Raw genomic sequence first — 19,708 nt, 5'->3', positions numbered from 1 at the left:
TGTCATGTTGATGCACCAAGCACTTCGCCACCTGCCATACTGTAGCTGCTGAGATTTGTTTTAAAAAAGGCTACCAGCAGTTCCAGATGCATAGGCTGCACACACTCTACACAAGACCCTGTTATGGAGCTGGTCATGTCAACCGACATGAGTGTACAAAGTTTGTACGATTTCTACAGCTTGAGGTTGCTTACGCCTGCCTGAGCAATGAAACACCATTATTCTGCAAAAGTATGATATATTAGAAGTAGGCAATATCACAAGGGCATCATATACAGGCTGCATGAAACTGTACACGGGCAACACCTATCAATATGTATGACTAGTATGGAGAAATGTTTCTACAAAATAAATAAACGCTTCCCAGAAGTGAGGTCTTATTCACACGCTTTTGCATCAAATTCTAACAAAATCGACAACAACGAGTATACAAGCAGGCGACTTCGACTAGTTTTGTTTGTGTACGAACACGCACTGCAATGGGGATCATTCGACAATACAATCCATATGCGAGACTATCAAACCAAATGTAGGTACTGAACGGCAGACAACATGAGGGAAAAGCATTAGGTCTTAAGATATAAAAAAGACTTAATCCTGTACGTGCTGCAGAACTTGAAGTCAGCCCACGTATTTCCAAATCCATCGCGACACTCGTCTGCACACGCAATTCGTCAGAAACTTGGTAGAATTAACATAAATATGCCCTGACGCTTTCCTGAACGATGATAACTGTAGCAGAAAGTGTTGTCCTTCAATGTCAACTACGCAGTTCGCACCTTGACTTTTGCAATGGATTCTTTGAGATGCAACGACTCCTATACAAGTAAGCTACAAGTTTGTACAAGTGTATGATGTATGGCTGTTTCCACGCCTGTGCAACACATCGAGACTAGTAGAGAACACGAACGGCCGAAACTCTACACCCGTCTAGCGCCGTAATGTCCACGTGCTGTCATAGAAACACTTGAGGCACCATTGTGGTTTCAGACATATTCACAAAATAATACTATCACGCTGTGTCAACACGCATCTTCACAATTATCCCAAACTTGATCTCGGACTTCCAGCAACTATGCATTGACTCATACTGTCTTTTTTTTTTCCTTTCCTGAATGAAAATTCCGTACACTCGGAAAGCACAGCGAAGTTTGTTCCTATGATGCCAGTACCTCCGCTGCAATTTATCACATGATGAGAAGGAGAGACCGGCACATATGAATGCTTCAAGTACAAGCACATATGCTGTTCAAGTGCTTCAGCACAGAGACGTCCGTTCACCACTCAGTGTGCACGCCACTGTTTCCAGGTGCTGGGCCAATTCCAGCTGTTGACAGTCTTCATCATCTTCGAGCGCTTCAAAGATCTGCAGTGCGATATAAAACAAAAATGAAATCAACAGTTTTAATTGCTTTATGCTTATAGTCGCAACAGAATAACATACTCGTAGTAAGCAGCCAATACAGCAGCAGGTACCTATTAATTCATCGAAGCATTAAATAATTTAAATTAAGAGAATATGCAATGGACTTTGTGCGAGATCTTTAGTAAGCCATGTGGAATGTCGCTGCCACAGAAACAACTGATGTTGGCTCAACATAACTGAACGACAGCGCAATATGCAGTACGTGTGTCTCTACAGCTTTTACACTTGTAAATACTTTACATTTACTGAATTCATAATGTAGTTTCTGTTTCTCTGTTTGGCAGTTGTAAAGGGCACTGCTGTACATACGAAGCGAGAAATGAAATGCAATCGATGTACAAAAGAGGAAAGACCTGACGTTATGCTGGAGTATAGTAGTCATAACTGAAGGTGCAATATCTTCCAAACTGCCTACGTCTGATATTGTTCAGCTACAATGACACATGTGCAATGACTCATGTATCTATGTGCATATCAATATGTTCAGGTATGGCCTACGACACGCGTGGCCTTTACACAGCACATCGTGGCAGGTCGTGTGTCTCTACAGCTTTTACACTTGTAAATACTTTACATTTACTGAATTCATAATGTAGTTTCTGTTTCTCTGTTTGGCAGTTGTAAAGGGCACTGCTGTACATACGAAGCGAGAAATGAAATGCAATCGATGTACAAAAGAGGAAAGACCTGACGTTATGCTGGAGTATAGTAGTCATAACTGAAGGTGCAATATCTTCCAAACTGCCTACGTCTGATATTGTTCAGCTACAATGACACATGTGCAATGACTCATGTATCTATGTGCATATCAATATGTTCAGGTATGGCCTACGACACGCGTGGCCTTTACACAGCACATCGTGGCAGGTCGTCTATTCACTGTTAGACACACTGTCTATGGTTAGGCGCGCTTTTCACGCAATATCAAAGTCACAAGAGTGTCATACAAAAAGGAAGTACACAACTATAATTACCTGATCGTTATATTTGGTGACGTAAATGTAGAGCTCTTTTAAGGCATTTAATGTGTCCACTTCTCCAGAATGTGCCTACAACACGGAAAGTGAAAGTTACAATTCCAAGGAATGGAGAGCAACTCATGGTGACTATATTTTATGCACAGGAACTTGGGTTGTCATCTGCCATGTCATCTGTCTGATGAAGCTGTGCCCATTTCTGTCCTACTGGATAGTATCCTGAGAGCTGAAGGTACCATTAACTGTGATGTCAATTACGAGGGCTTTCTCATCTTGCCTAGGGGGGGGGGGGGGGGGGTCGAGCGAGTGACCCACCCAATACTTGCGTAGATGTTCTGGCACAAATGTAGTATGTTATGCACTTAGTCTCTTTGCATGCTTCCACAATGAAAGTGATTCATGATATATAAGAAACATATTTGAAGGCACCTCGGTATGGAGTGTCATGCTGAACGTGGATCTAACCCACCAATCTTTCGGTCATATTAGGGAGTTTTAGAGAACCGTAAGCGCTCTCTGATTCCGACTCCGTATCCCTGTCAGTCAATCAGATATCAACAACGTGACGTCAGCCACTCCAAAGGAATCAGGCGATTGGCCTATCACGTCTTCGGAAATGTTATCGTGACACTTCTACGTTCTCCTAAAACTCCCTATTATCTTCCTTTGCAAACGTCTCGGGGTATCTGCATGAGCGACTTTATGGGGCGCGATCTCGTCGGAAACGTGAGAGCGAGAAGATCCACGTCAAAGTTAGTTAAGCGCACGGGTTGCCAGATTTGCTTACTTTGCGGTTAACTGTCTACTTTCTGACTGTCGTGTTGCCGAAATTTGGGCAAAGGCGACTTGCCTATTTGCTGGCCACCTTGCGGATACTTCTTGAGACTTTTACTACATTTGAGCAATCGGTGTACTTATATTGGGCCTTTTTTTTTTATCGTGGCGACATAATTAGTGCCGAAGTGCATACAGTGCGCGCATTCCTTAGTCCCTAGTCTGTACGATGTGTTGTAGACTGTTTTCTTTACGTGCCAAGGCTTCAGCACTTCCTTAAGGATCCCACTGTGGGTGAATCCACTGACACTGTGTTGTAGCGTCGCTCATGAACATTGTTCTCTCGTGACGTAAACACGCGACTTATCATAATACCAATTGTCAGTGGCTGCCTCGTTGGGCAGGAAGTGTCAGTAGGCTGGTTATGTTCCGTCCTCTGGTCATGTCTCTCGTTGAACTTAAATCATGTCGACACAATCCTGGCCTTGTTTTATTTTTTTATTATTGTTCTGAACACATCGTGCATCTCAAGAACTCGACCCCAAAGATTTGTCGACGTGTATCCTGTGTATTCCAGTACCAATAGCAGTTCTGCATTAGTGGTACAGTTACCTTACACGAGCTTCACTGGTTCCACGTGATGCGACGCCTACCCACTGGCTTCACAATTGGTTACATACTCAGAAAATTGGCTGCTTTTGGCAACTTTCTCTGGATCAGATGGCGACTCTTCCGGAATTTAGCCTGGCAACTCTAGTGGCACTCTCAGCTTTGCGTCACTTATTCTTGTGCATACCAGGTGCCTCGGGAAAGTTCTGTCCGTTCGCCGCACAATATTTTTTCTTCCGCTGCTCGTCTGCTATACAGCATCGCTTTGAGCGCCCTCCTTCGCGTTTTCTAAACAATCGTTCCAACGTCACTCCCAGCGTGTGTTCGGATAGTCTTGGCATTTCTTCTTCGATATCTTCTTGGCGCGCGCTCTCCTCATCGCTCTCCTCCGCCTACACCTCGCCCAGTTGAGTCGCTTTGCGGTTAACCTGGCGGTATGCACGCAGAAATGCCACAACACTTACTAGTGATAGAGCTCGCATTGCGGTTGCCATCTCCTGATCAGTGACAGCACGTAGGTTCGCGACGTCCTGGTAAAATTTGCAGACCATCTCTCGGTACGATGGGATGTCTCTGGCGAAAAGCAATTTGTTGGATGGCGAGTCCTGCAAAACCGTTATAAACCATGTGTAAGTTTTGGTTTATCCTCGAACACAATGTGATCATTGCGACATCAGTGGATGAAATAACGCTAGATGTAACGCTATGAAACGCTACATGTAGATGTTGACACAGATCTTGCATTGCTTTTCTGTAACTTATGCTGGCAATAATTCAGTGTTGTCCCCATGATACGAGTTTGTTGATGAGCCTAATGTACACTTGTGCATTGGGCACCTCGTAGCGAGACCAGTAGTAGACATTTTCGTACTTCTGCCAGTACTCTTGTTACACATATCTGTCACAATAAAGGGCATGCTTCTAGATGATTACTAGACTGGGCTGTTGGATTCAGGAAATCAGTACTGAACACCGAATCAGTGGATTCAGTAATTCAGTGCTGTTAGCTCGGTGAGCTCAATGAGCTCAGTGCTGTGAGCTAAAATAGGTGCTGATTCCGACAGAAAAGTAAAAATGAAATATTAAAAAATCGTTTCTAACTTAGTACGCAAGTGTATACGTCTTCACATGTACACACTCTAGGCTGTACACACTCTAGGCCAATTCAGGGGTGTTCTGTTCAACGGTGATAATGAGGGCAGGGAAAATTTCTCCTACTCTGTTGAAAAGGTCAACATGTCAGGACACATAAGAATCTTGGAAGAAAATATATGAGACAAACAAAACAGATACGATACATACAAGACATGATATGAGATTTCTAGCTAGGAAGTTCATATGTGACTTGTAAGACGCGATATCGTCCTAGATTGTTTCGCAGATTGTCTGTGAAAACATGAGGCATATCTGTATTCTTTTGCATGAAGACAACAACAACATTATTATTGGAGATGGTGAATGGGGACTTTCATCGCCAGGGCCGATGCTCTACCCCCTTGCTGGTGGGGACGTGGGGAATGAAATAATGAGCCCATTCACAAAAAGGATCGAAGTCTTATGGTGTCCAAAGGTCAAAAGAGCTTTGAGGGCAGAGCGTTGGTGCATGGGGACACACTTTCTCGTACCTCATGTATACGACACGTATTACAGAAACTGGATGTCACACAGGTGTCAATAATATGTCGAATATAATCGTGTTTCATGGCATGAAAGGTCCTTATTTCTGCACATAGTGAATGCCTTTCATGTAGGCCGAGACAAGTCTGTAGCTATACCATGGGTGGTGCAGAATGTCAGTTTCTTTTAGGATTAATATTTTGATAGTTGCATCATTTCAACAGGTTTAATTTGATGCTATAATGATGAATCGAATAGCTATTTAATTCACACAGTGAGAAAACCTCGTATCAAAGTCAATAACACAATATAGTGTGTATTGGTTCCCAAAACACTTTCATTGTGTTGATATTATTGTGGTACCGAACTTTCTGTTTTCAGTTTACTTTCATGCCCAGTACAGCCATCACATCCACTGAATATTACTTCAGAATACTGTATTTTTATGGTAGGCCTCGAGTGTGCTTGTTCTTGGACTCCCTAAAGTGTTCTAAAGTACATAAAAATAACGAACGTGATCAACTAAGCATCGACACCAAACATGCAAGGTAAACCATACACTATTCACATGTTTCCAGATATCCAGTGTGCTTTGTATAAAGTGATGATGATGGCAATGCGCCCTTCATGTAGTTCGGCAGCAATATTGCTTTTAGTAAATGGGTTCTGCACTTTCTGTGAGGTTCAGTATGAACGGCTTACACGGCACGTGACTTTGCTACACTTTTTCGCGCCTACTCTCCACGAGCAAGGAATCATACTTCGAATTAGTTACCTTTCCAAGACGATGTTCTGTCGTGGAGCATGCGTCCATGAATGTCTGTGCTATGACAGAAAGGCAGGAATCCAAGATAGGCGTTTTCTCAATGTCGAAAATGAAATCTGGGTTCTTCACAAGGTTTACCCAGAACCTAAGAGGAAGGCTGCAATACAAAGACAACGGATGCAATAGAGGATACCACCTGCGCAGCCCCATGTGTTTCCTACATGATAAACTTTGCATTGCCTCGTGATAAATAGCGGGGCGATTTTGACGATATTGTTCGATAGGTTTTCAAAATCTCACTGTGAAGGATGTAACAGGCTATCATTTTCCCAATTCGAAATCTATGAGGACGGGATGGAAGTACCGAAGAATGACGAAAATTTGGCACTCAAACTGCGAAGCATACCACTGAAATACTAAAAGGGGCATGTGAATTTTTTTTACATCCTAGCTTTCAAAGCAAAAATCGTTCTGGAACATTTGAATACTTGGATCTTGTATGTCCAATTCCCCGTTCTTATGCTGCACTACAAAATATCAAGTTATAAAACGCACAGCTTGATCGTCATGCCTTGCGTCACCACGTGGCGCCATCTCACAGGCTAGGAGTGAATTAAATATCGCTCTGCAACGCACAATCGTAAATCCAGCTGCTTGTCCTACATTCCCTGGGTTGAATGAAAAACAAAATAACTCGTCTTGAGAAGCTACAAAGGCTAAAGGCGTTCAGCTGCACCATAAGGTGGATATCTAGGCTATTCTGTAGACGCAGCAGTTAATAGAAAACAGATAGGCACCAAAGCTGAGGTCAGAGGCCTGTTCCGACATATAGCGATTTGCTATATAGCGCTAGAAAATAGTGCAATATTTCCTCCTCGCTCCAATTCGCTAAAAATTAGCGCTTGCCGGAGTTGAGCTCGTGTCAACTTGTTCAGCGCTAATATTCAGCGATGACGCCCTTATTCAGCGCTAATATTCAGCCCTTCAGCGATGACGACGCGAAAGTCGTGGAGTTGTTTTGCTTCCGGATTTCACGGCACGGCAACCGCATTGGAACCGGCGAGTCTGTCATCCAAGATGTCTGGTAATGTTTCCTTCAGTCAGTTGATTGAATTTGTTCGTCCGCATGCTGTTGAACACCGGAGGTGTCATGATCGACCACCGAACTTACCGCTAAAACACCGCTAAATTATAGCACTAGCGCCGCATTGCAAGTGTGAACCGTCCGATAACAGTGGGCGCTGTTTTTGCACGCTATTTTAGCTATATGTTGGAACAGGCCTTAAACCTGTTCACTACAGACAATGTGTGATGATGTTTACTACGTGTTACATTATTCGTAATGACTGGATGTGGGACCCACCTGTTGCTTTTCCAAGCGTGGGGCACTTCAGGGTCTGTGAGACCGTTCTTGGCAGCTGCGTCGTCTAAGATATCGAAGAGCCACTTGACGGCGCACGGGAGCACGTCTGTCACCGTCAGTATTGTGTGTAGGAAGTCATCGACGAATTTCTGTATGGTACCCTAAAAAGGAGGTGAGGTACAAAACTTAGGGTCACGTAGACACAATCGGGCTTTAGATTCTCAGCCGATTTCTGCTTTCTTTTTTTTTTCTTTTTTTGTCGAGTATACATCACACACGCAGATATGTACAATCACTCTCTTCTCGTATCGCTAATCAGCTATCGCTGCAACATTATATCGTTCAGCGGCTAGAAACACTGCCACTCCTGTGAGTCTTAAAGGGACCGAAAAGTGAAAAATAACCCCCATATTTTTGCCCACTGTCGTGCACAACATCGTTGTTTGATAAGACACAGAAAGCATTACTTCTCAATTCGGCATATTTTTTACGTATAAATATTTTGAAGATTGCCGGATGATGGACGGTGCTGCCAGCGAACGGCGAAAAAGAGCAACTTGGGTTTCAGGTCCAGGGCTCCCAGGGATTGGTCAACCCTTACCACGTGAGAGCTTATTTTGTAGAGAACGAAGCTGGCGCACATTATCTTACAGCTAAACACTATTTTAAAAATGACGCTCACTTCCATAGTTTATACGTTAATAAAGCATTCAGCTACTTCGCCGCTACGAGCTACGATACGCCGCGCCATCTGCAAGGCCGTCGGTGTTATCGCGTTTATTGTTTACGTCGTGGGCGGTCGTGTTGGTCGCGCGAAGAGAAGTGAATGACATGTTCGTGGTTGTTGTGTCAATTATTCGAGAGACCTACATATGCCCGGTGTGGTTTTGGTGTTCGAGGATGCAAAAATCATGTTCGTTCACTATCGGCGGCAGGCGTTTCTACCATAAGATTCAACAGGAGAGTGCGCGAAAACGAATGTGATTCAAAGCACTCGGTTATTAGATGTAGCAGTCGTGTGGTATGTGCTGAGCTCATGTTGCTGCCGATGACTACGAAGATGCCGGAGAAGGCGAATTGCGAAGACGTCCGAAGCACACTGATGCTCAGTACCCAGTGATTTTGCTTCACCGAGGTGACGAGTTCAACACAACGTCTTAGGTATGTACAGGCGTCACACACGTATAAGTTATAAGATAGCGACGACGTATTCCATTTAACTTATGTTATCCTACTTGTCCCGTACTCTACTTTGTCAACATCAACAAATTTAATTTTAGGGGCCTTCCAGTGTTGAAGTGGCGCAAGACTGCTTCGTTTGTGTGATCCAGGCACTCAAGTTGGCATGACAGAAATAACTGAAAGCAGGTATGAAAAGTCCACAGATGGAAGCACTAGATTTGTTATGTGTTGCAGACTTTGTGACATTTTTTTTAGTCTTTGGACAGGTGCAGAACATTAGTATGACGCCAACAAGAGGAGAAGAAACCGATGAGAACTACTAGCTTGTTTGAAGGGTACGAGAAACATTCCTGTTGAGATGGAGTTATGACTTTATGACCAAGGAACGCTAATTAATTTTCTAGAGATGCATCCTCTACACTTGAATACCCAGTGCAACAGCAAACGTTCATTGTCTTTGAAGCCGCAACTACTGGAATTGTTCAATGTGTGTCAGAGCTGCAGCGAGCCATGCAAGGTTACCACATCATATTGGTCCCAAAATTTGCAGAGTTCCCCTATCTCGGACGCAACTGTCATTTCTCTTTATTGCTCTTCCGATCCTACCTTCTCAGAAATGAATATGGTTCACCATATACTGCATGGGCACTGCCTTTCTCTGCTCATGCTTTCGGTTTCTTGTTCTGTTGAATAAATCTTCACTTGAGTTTGCAGCCATTACGCTGTCTACTGTGTTTGCCCCTCATCTATATTGATGTGCTCTAACGGTATAGCACATCAACATCCCAACAACCTTCCAAACAACCTTGCCTAGTCCTACTTTTGGGTGGAAACTACACGATGTGGTAACATCCACATATATAAAGTTTTAGTCGACGGAGATTTGCTGTTTTTGTACAACCTTCATTGTTCATTTCTTTTGTCTCACTTAGCATGCCTGAAGAAATGTTCTGATCTTCATCAAGATGACAGGTCATTGTTTGATCTGCAGCATCATTTTTCCTGTAATCTTTTCACCAACAGAGAATACAAAAGTGAACAAATGGTAAAATATAACTAGCTTGTTAAATTCAAAAGGGAAAGACGAAACTGTTTATACTTCTCTTGTTTATTTTGTTGTAGGTTTTACAACTGTACGTTCAAGTCAGTCAAAACATCAGAGGGCAGGAAGTCCTACTCTATTTCCTAAATCCCTGGACAATAAAAAAGAAAGATATAGTTTGAATTGGAAAACGTTGCTACTGCTCTTACATTATATTTCAATTAAATGTTACGATGCATTTGTAGTGTACACTGAAGCCAGTTTCAATTTGCAGGGCTGTCAAAAGTACTTTACAAAAGTACATCTCAATTACAGTAACAGAGAACTTATGCAATAAATTATTTAGCCATTTTGGAGTACTATGCACACCAATGGTGCATTGTTAACTTTGAACCCAGATCAAGTGTTATTAATAGTTGAAGTCAGCCCTCAAGTCCTTCTTTACAAATGTTAGTTGGCGGCGTGATAATGAATCAGTTACAAGTACTCCGTTTAGCAAAACAGAGTTAATTAAGTGTTAAATCCCAATCTTGGTTCAATTATTAGTTGACATTTGGAAACGTGGTCACTTAGAAGTATAGTAAAAGGTTATGAACACAGTTCAGCTGAATGACACTGATGAAAATTCTCTTACTTACTCCTCACATATACAAGTGAGACATGAGTATAGCCTACAAATACATCTATGGCGACAGGTTACTTAACCCTCCAGGTACAAACTAGTAATTATAATATGCTGCGACAGCAAAGAAAAAGCAATGAGAAAAACTTGCAGCAAACAAGAAATGAAAATGTGCTGACAACATTTCTACAGGTCGGCGCACTGATGGGAAAGCATCCCTAATAGCATGCATGACGCCGATCGAGATCCAGTGGAGTATTTTCTATTGTATTTTCACGGAGCATCCCATATCCTTGTGAATCGCCAACGGGTGGTATAACGGAACTTCCTGCAGAAATAAGGGTTTTCCGTCCAGTTTGCCGTTCAAGTAGCGCGTAAAGACCACATGGCGCTGCCGTGTGCCATGCTCTTCGGTTTCTCGGATGTATGTAAAAGACACTGGCGGTACTTCGGTGTCAAGGCACAGTATTTCGAAATATTCGTTAGTTCTGATGCAATCGTCTGTCTGCTTTTCACACGCATTCTCTACCTCTCGGCAGCAAAAACCGTAGTATCCACCGTAGTATCCGTCGGTTTGCATTTCACACATGAACACCTGCACGACGAAAAAACAGCGCTTGTTTCGGCTTACGTAAGTGCTTCTCCCTGATACATGGAAATTTCACAAAGCAGTCCATGTTCACGGCACGGTGAGCTACTGCTGAGGACGAACGTGACTCCGATTAATCTCTGGACGAGGAATCTTCTGCTGCGAAGAACACACTTTCCGGCACGCTAACGCACGAACGACAGTTCTGTGTGAGTGACAGTTCTCGAATGCGGAATTCCAGCGCACTTATGTCCAAGAGGCTCGACATTCTCGACGTAAATGCCCACTGCCATTTTCGTTTTCGCCGGATTAGCGCCCGGAAGTGCGCGTATTACACGCGTCCTCGACAGATGGCGCGGGGTCATGCCATTGTTGACAGACTGCTCGGTTTCCTACTAGGTCCCTGGACATGCGATTATGGAAAATTCGATTACAGAAAAACTACAGCGATTTCAGCGGAGTTCTTTGACATTTGAATTTTTGAAGGTTCAAGCTTTTCGCTGAACATAAAGTTTCGATAGGTTTATATTCACTTTTCGGTCCCTTTAAGAATTGAAGGTTGCGGACAGCAAAAAGCAAAGAACAGTAATATGTCAGCCGGTTAATCAGAATTGCGCAAATTAGCCGAAAATGCTGTGACCACAGATCACCATACGGGTGCACAACATTATTGGACCTACAAATTAGATTGGATCAATTTGGACAGATCAATGATCTATTGGATCATTGGAAGTATCCAAGAGAAGTCACCGCTGACCAAAAATTCTGACTGCTCGATATATCCGACCGATTCTATGGCTTTTGTAAGTTCGATAAAGTATCTGGTGACTGCATTTCTGTAAAGGACTCTTGGTTTGCTCGTGGAAAAAGACAAAGGGAAATGTTCCGTGCAGCTTTTCACCGTGTGCCTTCCACTTGCTAACCAGAAAAAAATGACAGTATTTTCTTCTACTCTGTAAAGTCTGCTAACCTTTGTTGAAAGCAACCTCGTAAGGAATATTTCTGGTATGGCCTTGTGCCTCTGGTCCTGTTGAGAGTCTTGATGTTCATCGACGAGCTTTACGAGATGCCAGTACCTGACACCGGTTCCATAATGATTCTCATAGTTGTTGTTCCGAACTGATAGTGGGCTTACAGGGCCATACACAGTAGTCCCTGATAGAGAAAAGGTATATTGCTTGTGAGTTGGGGATACAAATTAAACCACTGACAACATCTTAAGTACTGTGAAGCAAATACACCGCCGTGCACACATTATAGCAATACCACTATTGCTTTTGCAACCACAATGTCCAATTATGTGCACTTCCAGTCGAAACAGCCGTTCTTTTCTTGTAACCGCAACGTTTGAGAACACACACATGTCTACTTACGTTTTTGCTCGTCAGAGCTTCGGCAGTTAGAAATTCTATGCCTCGGCTACAGACGAGATCGACTCTCTATGAAGACACTGTCCAGTATTAGTGAGCCAAAAGGCTAATAATCACCAGAAGCAAGAAAGTAAACGATTGCAACACACGGAAGCAAATGATAACGCAAAGCAATGCACCCATTGTGCATTGTATGTCTACACCACAGATGCACACAACAGAAGCACAATCGGGATTCCAGAAAGATATGATCGATACCAGGTTACAAAATGTGTCTTCCAGAATAGTACGGTAAGGGCACTGACAGTGTTGCGGAGTTAACTCTGCGAACGTAACCCTATAAATAAGCTTGGAGTCCTTCAGTGAATAACCCTGGAACTGCCAACCAACCACATTCAAGACGTACCATTCGAGCCATATCTCTTCTTTTTAGTAACCAAGCTCATGATAGCCGAATCAGGAATGCCGTAATGTGTCAGTGTGTTGATCCTCCTTCGCCCATGCACGAGCTTCGTAGTTAGGTCTTCATCTTGCAGGATCAGGTGACCACCCCGTCCGTGTCGCCATTCTGGACCAAACATAATTTAATTGGCATCAATAGGTGGCAACGCTAGTATTTTATATTCCCTGTCACGGCTTCAATGAACAGAATTGCCTGTGAACGGCATAGTAGCAAAGTATTCGTTGAATAGCCATGATTACCAGCCATGGTACCAGAACAGAGCTATTACCTAAGTCCACTTCTGACGCTAGGGGTCTCATAGAGCATGGTGTGTTCTTGTACAACGCATCTAGCACCTTGGCCTTCACTTGGCTGATAGTATCACAATCGTTGACTTTGCAAAATACTTTCTCGTCTTGCTCTTCTTGGACTACTTGTATTGTCTGCAATATAACACACTGTTATTTCGCGTTGCACTCATACAGAGTACAACACCTGGTCCTTATGTCAGGGACAAGTGTGTTACCGATATTATTGCAATGGTTTCTCACCACAGTGGTATAATCTATCTGTTCTCTAAGAAGGCGTTCTTCGGACAATGAATATCTCGCATCATGGGTAATAGCATCCACTGGCCCCTTCTCCACTTGATGCTTAATCGCACTGAAGAGCAAGAACAGAGACCTCCCGGCGTAGTCCTGAAACGAGATAAACGTTTGCTCAGTGCTCAGTTTCTGAGCAGGAGGTAATTACGTAGAAACAACGATGCTTAAAATTGGCTATGGTTTATTTCCTGTCATAAAAACATGGAGTGTTTAGCTTATCCTGGAAACAAAATGAGCGACGTCACGAACTTTTTGGGAACCTCAGGTTTGCATCCGAACCCGCTAGTTCGCGAGGTCAATCAATTTTATTACGTCAATATCAAGTTACGATATCGATAATTGCCTAAAAGCAGCAAAACAGCCGCTTGACAAGGGCATAATCACGCATTATACACTAGTTGCGAGAACAAGTACACTAAACAAAATTTTCAGAACAACACTAATGAAATTACAAGCTGAACACATTACATAAAGAATGTTCTTAATGAAGACCGAGAGAGAGAGAGACAATGAGATGGCCTCACTGTGAGGCAACTGAATATTCCTATTCAATATTACCTTTCATCACATTACTTCCAGCAAAGTGGTAGGGTATCGCCACTTGCGACGAAACTCCCCACTGATCATCATTTAAATTAACTGTTGTTGTGGTACACTGCACGCGTAAGGGCATTTAAAGTGGTAGGACAACCATGAGACAGCAACCGGTTACCAAAGTTAGTTCTAGAAGAGGAAACCTTCCACTGTTCTGCATGACGGGTGCGCTGAATATGAGGTTGTGGGTCAGCTTTTGTAGGGTATTTCCTAGACTCGACGAACTTCTGCGCCCTCGGACACTCCCACCACCACGATCACGTCCAGCATCGTCATCGCCACTTCGATCATTCCCGTCATCTCTCATCGTCATCACTCATCATTGTCACCACTCATATTAGACCCCTAGCTATGGGGTAGCGTTCCACTCCTAGAGTGGAAAACCTCCCCACTTCATCATCACAATATATATGTTGTTGTTGTTGTTGTTGAATTGTCGAACTGTCAATTTGCCAAGGTTCTCAGTTTGACCTTTCTAATCAAAAGTTAGAAATATTGTTATTGATATAGCTTTTTTATAATTCAATTTTGTTTATAATAGAATGTTAACGATGCACAGCACGCATAGGAAAATTTAAAAGACGTCTGCTTAATGGAACGTGTTCGTTTTTTCATGGCAACATAGATGGCTAGGTCGTGCGCATAACAGGCATTTTCAAGGCTTTTCATCTGGCTTACAGAAAGTCAAATAAAGACACTTCGATTTACTAAATAGAATTACAGCGTCACATTACAAACATAACAGTGGCGTAGCCAGAGGGGTGTGTCGCCAAAATCGTACCTTTAGTAGTGCATTTGGGAGAGGGTAAGCGAGGGTGAAACACCCTCTCCACGATGTAAACCGACGTCTTTCCGAAATATGTTTCTAGCTACGCTATTCAGAAGTAACACCACTACATAACAGCTTCTGGATGCGAAAATATGTTTCCGTATTCGATAAACGATACGCGCACGTGCGCACTGAATTCGAACGTTGACGAACTTATCGAATTCTCCAAACGAAAGTTCGAATTTAGCGAACTTTGGCGAATTTGAAACTCGACACGTTCATGGCACCACCAGAGAACATTGTTCTAATGTATAATTCTTAAGTCGTGATACGCGAATAAATGTTGCCTAGAGATTCTGAAGTGTTGGACGCTCGCATAGGCACGTCTAAGGCAAATAGTTTCGCAAAGAGAACAACCTCTTAAACCTGCCTTCCTTCACAGTGTGTGGCTTTGGGGCACTACGAGTGGGACTACTATGGGATTATCAGTGTGGAGTTCCTAAGTGGCGAAGGCATACAGGTTCGGTCTGGAGTCCAATTCTTAAATCCAAGCATGTACAAGGCCTCGCTTTAAAAATGAGGTGTTTTTCCTGTCATATATCACTGATCTATCACATTAGTTTCAACCTTGAGCCATAGTAAAGCTGGAGGTGCTTCAAGGAATCGAAGGACAAGACAGTATGCGAACGACGTAGCCCCAAAGTATACACGCTTAACTGTAAAAAGCTCATTTGGTTTGCCATACCTTGATGTAACTGTACATGCAAAGAGCCATCCAGTTTGTCAGCATCTTCTCCACGACAGATTCGGTTCTGGGAAATGACGCAAGTTTGTAAGCTCATCATAAACGACATCCACGACAAAAGCTTACATTATTCTAGAGAGAGAGAGACGTTTCGATCGTGCGAGCAACCTACCTCCTTAGCATTAGTTGAGGATGTTTCGTTCCAACGTATTTCTCGACCAAGCGCAGAAGCAACTCTTTCAGAATACTGTGCGGGTTTCACAAGACATGTTAGCAGTTGCTACTCTTGCACTATTAGAAAAAGAACTGTATTCATCTTGTGACTCACTTACTCAGTAGCATATTCCATCCTGTCTAGCAGGATTATCATAAGTAGCGATGCAACATTAACTCTGCAAGAGAACGTGCACAATGGTTGGTATGCGAATGATTGGTACCCAATATCTACTTAGGGAATGTCACACTAGAGGGTGCGAAGTGCAGAAGCCGATGTTATCTTCGAATAGTCGCCTCCGACCTATTTAGAGGACGTTCGCGGTGCACGTCCCGTTCGGACACGTTTCGCTTGCCCTTCCTTCTCATTCAGGTTTAAAAGTGATCAGCCATTGTATCACGGCTTACTGCTATTTTGAGCGCTTGCCTCTGACCCGCCGCGCTGTGGCGCGCTCAGACCACACAAACTGCACCTATCTTGTTTTGTTTATTTGTCTTCTCCATTGAACCACCTCTGCCAAAGGCCACCTGTGACTCACGTTATTCTTTGTCGTGTGATTATAGAACGATGATAGAACGGAGCTAATGCTGTCTTTTATCGGCAAACAATAGTGGCAGCCATTCAGTTTCGGCGTTGCGGAAGGGAGGGCTCTCCGACTGCAAGTCAGCGCATTTGACAACTGCGGTGTGGGTTCTACTCTCTCGCCTTGTTGCTCACAAACTTTTTTGGCATCTGCTGTCGACGAAATCTTTGGCGTCATTCGAATCGGCTAAGAAAAGAAGCGGTTCAACCATTCTTACATTTAAGACCACGCAAAAGAGCGTGAATCACCGGTTTTCGGCAATTGCTCCAAAGAAGATCAGTTACCGTAATGCGTAGATTGGAAAAGAGCTGCAGCTCACAGGGCCTTTTTGGTTTTTTATCACGCTTGAATGCAGCAAACATGCTTTGTACGAGCTTCCTCCCCTTGGATTTGAATTTCAAGCGAGAGTCAGGCTCGTCCTCACCAATTCAGAGGGTGGGTGTGACCAGCCGAAAGTACCATTGAGATAACACAAATCAACGGCAAAAAGGCTAGCGCGCAAGCAAGCTGGTACATGGTAATAGCAAGAGTAACCCGAGACAAGGAACCGAAAGGAACACAGCAGAGTCCTTAATGACAAAAACCTAATCTCCCAGCAACTTGTAAAAGGAGTGGATCTTTCTATTCCGAGCAATGTACATAGGCGTTACTCACTTGTCTCTGATGCTGAAACTGTTCTGGCTTTCTAGAGTATCGATGAAGGTCAGCAGGAAACTCTTGTTGTGAATCAGACGCTCGAAGTTCGCCATAGCCACTTCGTAATTGTTGTAAGGCCCATTTATCTGCTGCGCATTAACGGAACATATTGCCGTGGAACCTAGCGGGGATTGTCATCCTTTTGTCAAGGAGAGGAAAATAGCACTCACTTTGACTTCCTGTAGGATTGGGCTATTTGGCACTCCTGGGAAAAACACCTTCACCATGTACGTCTTGTGGTCCAGAGTTGGTATTCCAGTCGACTGAATGTCGTTGTTGAGATCAGTCATGTCAGTCTGGAGCTCAGCGAAAGCTAAAAATGAGCAAAGGTGTTTTGCATAAAACCATGTAAACCAGCTGCCGAGGCGTTCACCCTATCAGGAAGAAATTGTAATCTTACGATGTCGCTTCCGGTTCTCAAATAACATAGAGTTTAAGTAAAGCCCTAAAAAACTTTTTTTTTTCATTTTTCTGGAACAGCGCCTTAGAGGTGCACTAGAAGATACCTCCACTTTTTTGTTCTTTCTTCACTGCGACGGATTGACACGACACAACGAGCGATCTTGGGCAGCGACGTCCTGACCATCCTGGCAGAACATCCTTGGAGTGTAACGTCCTGGCTGATCTGTAGCACATAGCTCGTGATTATATTACATGTCGCCACTGCATCCGCCAAACAAGTCTGGGGCCTATTCCGAGCCAGTGTCGACAGAGGAGCGTGAGCGATTACGACCATGGCAGCTATACCAGCCAGCTCTGGTATTCCCATGTCGCCTTTAACGATAGCGCGCTTGGTTTGTTGACTGTCGTTAGTCTTGACGTCTGGGAACGGGACGCCGCGCTCCCAGCCAACTGCGCAGCAGGAGGAGAATCACGTGGAATGCCGCTTGTTTTGAACGCAGACGACGACGACGCTTTGACGATGGAGAAAAAGTCTCTCGCAATATGCAAGCTTTGCGCAGACCTTTGTGTATTGTGCTGATAATCTGGACATGGATGATATTGAAATGCAGCCCTCACTGGCGACGCAGTTTCACGAATGACGTCTCATTTGATACAAACACTTTGTCGCGCGCTACAGTGCCGTGTATTAAGAAGGAGTCTGGCCACCAATGGGACCTGCCTATACCTGGAGCTCCACCCACTTTTTGAGCTGCCTGGCCAATCACAGGTCGAAATACAGTTCTGTATTATTACATCCATCCTGTACTTACACGTCACCCTTATTTACTGGGTGCCACCATGTTGGAGAAAGTGTATGGATTTGTATTGAAACGGATATCACTGGTGACAGACCAAAACGACGGATTTTTTCGCCCACTTTTATCAACGCCATCTGCACGGCGAGAGGCATGTTGGGAAAGCTCAGAACCGCAGAACTGGTTGGCCAGGAGAGCGGCAAAACCGTTTCGCAACAGACGGCTGCCAGTATGAACTTTTAATCACGTAACGTATGTAGATGGAATTAAAAGTACTCAAAGATGTATGTATAAACAAAATTCAGTGATATAATGCACAATCTTACGCATCAGTGCGTCTTTCATCAGGCGTCTTTCGTGCTGTTTTCTTGAGATCGCGGTCTTCACTAGGCCTAACGGTAGCGACGATACATGTCATTTTCGCGTAAATAATGATGGCGGAGCGAACGTTGGAGCCGATTTTGCAGCTAGTTGCTAGAGGATCTCTACTCAAAGTGAAATTAGAGCAGTTTCTGAAAAAAATTGTCACGAAATCTCCGCTTCGCCGCTCCAAGCACCATCCTCCATTTTGGATAAATTTTGGTGTCATGGTGGCCCCCATGGAAAGCGGCAACCAATGAAATGCGCCAAAGTTTGATTGACAGGTCGAGCCTCTTTTTTAAGCTCCTCCTAATGGCCAGACTCCTTATTAATACACGACACTGGCGCCCTATAAACCCCAGCGCCAACCGTGGCAGTGTTGATAGGAGCCACAGGAAGTAACTTGCAGTCATCTTGACGGCTCTCGCTCCGCTTAACGACAGGGTCCAGGCTGTCGTTCCCGCGAGCCACACCGTCGTGTATGGACGACGCGTTTGGAGGGCTGGGAATACCAAATTCTCATCGCTAGCGGTACGTTGCGTCACATCCTACGTGCGCCCGCTCCCAAGCGGCACGTTCGCGCTACTGACACGGATCGAAATAGGGCCCTGGTTGAGTGGCACCTCTAGCGGGGACTAGCACGCGAAGCACGAATAGTGTCGACTGTGCTGTGAAGTGATGGACACGTTTTCTTTTCATTTTTATTCTGTGTTAGCGTCGCGAAGCAACTTTGGCTATGAGCGGCGTACAGACGTGAACATATGGAGAGAGGACAGCAGGAAGGAGTGGGGGACAGGTGGGCATGGATACGTGCGCTTCTTTTTGGTAACAAGCAGAAGTACAGTTCCTCGAAGAACTGCTTCGCCACGACAAGACTAGGAAATTTCTGTTGCGCGTTGGCATTATCAAGTACAGCGATTGTATGAGATCTGAATCATTTCTCGAGTTGACTTGTATCGAATATTTCTGATCGCTACTAAATCTCTCAGAAGAGAGCGTAATGAAACAACAAAAGCTCATCCAACGCCATAGATCCTGTTATGCCAACGGTGGCATGCGTGCGGTACTGATTTCTGCAGGAACGGCAGGAGTATTTCCACAGCGTTGAACAACCGAGTGTAAAATCATGAACGCATGCACCTTTCATGAAAACGCGTATTAGTC

General features: G+C 44.0%; 1 protein-coding gene across 1 annotated transcript in view; it reads right to left on the bottom strand.

Annotated features, from left to right (window-relative positions):
* Positions 1–218: 218 nt before the first annotated feature.
* The window catches only part of LOC135388262 (plexin-B-like), a 394,287-nt gene continuing 374,797 nt past the window's right edge, over positions 219–19,708 (bottom strand). Inside the window, exons 25-38 of the mRNA XM_064617693.1 lie at positions 17,156–17,298; positions 16,944–17,074; positions 15,825–15,884; positions 15,665–15,739; positions 15,493–15,559; positions 13,331–13,477; positions 13,069–13,222; positions 12,744–12,905; positions 11,938–12,122; positions 7,533–7,693; positions 6,179–6,326; positions 4,251–4,391; positions 2,401–2,475; positions 219–1,366 (exon numbers count right to left, since the gene is read on the bottom strand). Of these exons, the coding sequence (XP_064473763.1) occupies positions 1,259–1,366; positions 2,401–2,475; positions 4,251–4,391; positions 6,179–6,326; positions 7,533–7,693; positions 11,938–12,122; positions 12,744–12,905; positions 13,069–13,222; positions 13,331–13,477; positions 15,493–15,559; positions 15,665–15,739; positions 15,825–15,884; positions 16,944–17,074; positions 17,156–17,298 (1,757 nt within the window). The 3' untranslated portion in view covers positions 219–1,258. The remainder of the gene's footprint in view (positions 1,367–2,400; positions 2,476–4,250; positions 4,392–6,178; positions 6,327–7,532; positions 7,694–11,937; positions 12,123–12,743; positions 12,906–13,068; positions 13,223–13,330; positions 13,478–15,492; positions 15,560–15,664; positions 15,740–15,824; positions 15,885–16,943; positions 17,075–17,155; positions 17,299–19,708) is intronic.

This window comes from Ornithodoros turicata, chromosome 3, assembly GCF_037126465.1.
Source record: "Ornithodoros turicata isolate Travis chromosome 3, ASM3712646v1, whole genome shotgun sequence".
NCBI classification, from domain to species: domain Eukaryota; kingdom Metazoa; phylum Arthropoda; class Arachnida; order Ixodida; family Argasidae; genus Ornithodoros; species Ornithodoros turicata.
The sequence above is the reverse complement of the archived record's forward strand: the minus strand, read 5'-3'. Positions and strand labels throughout refer to the sequence as shown.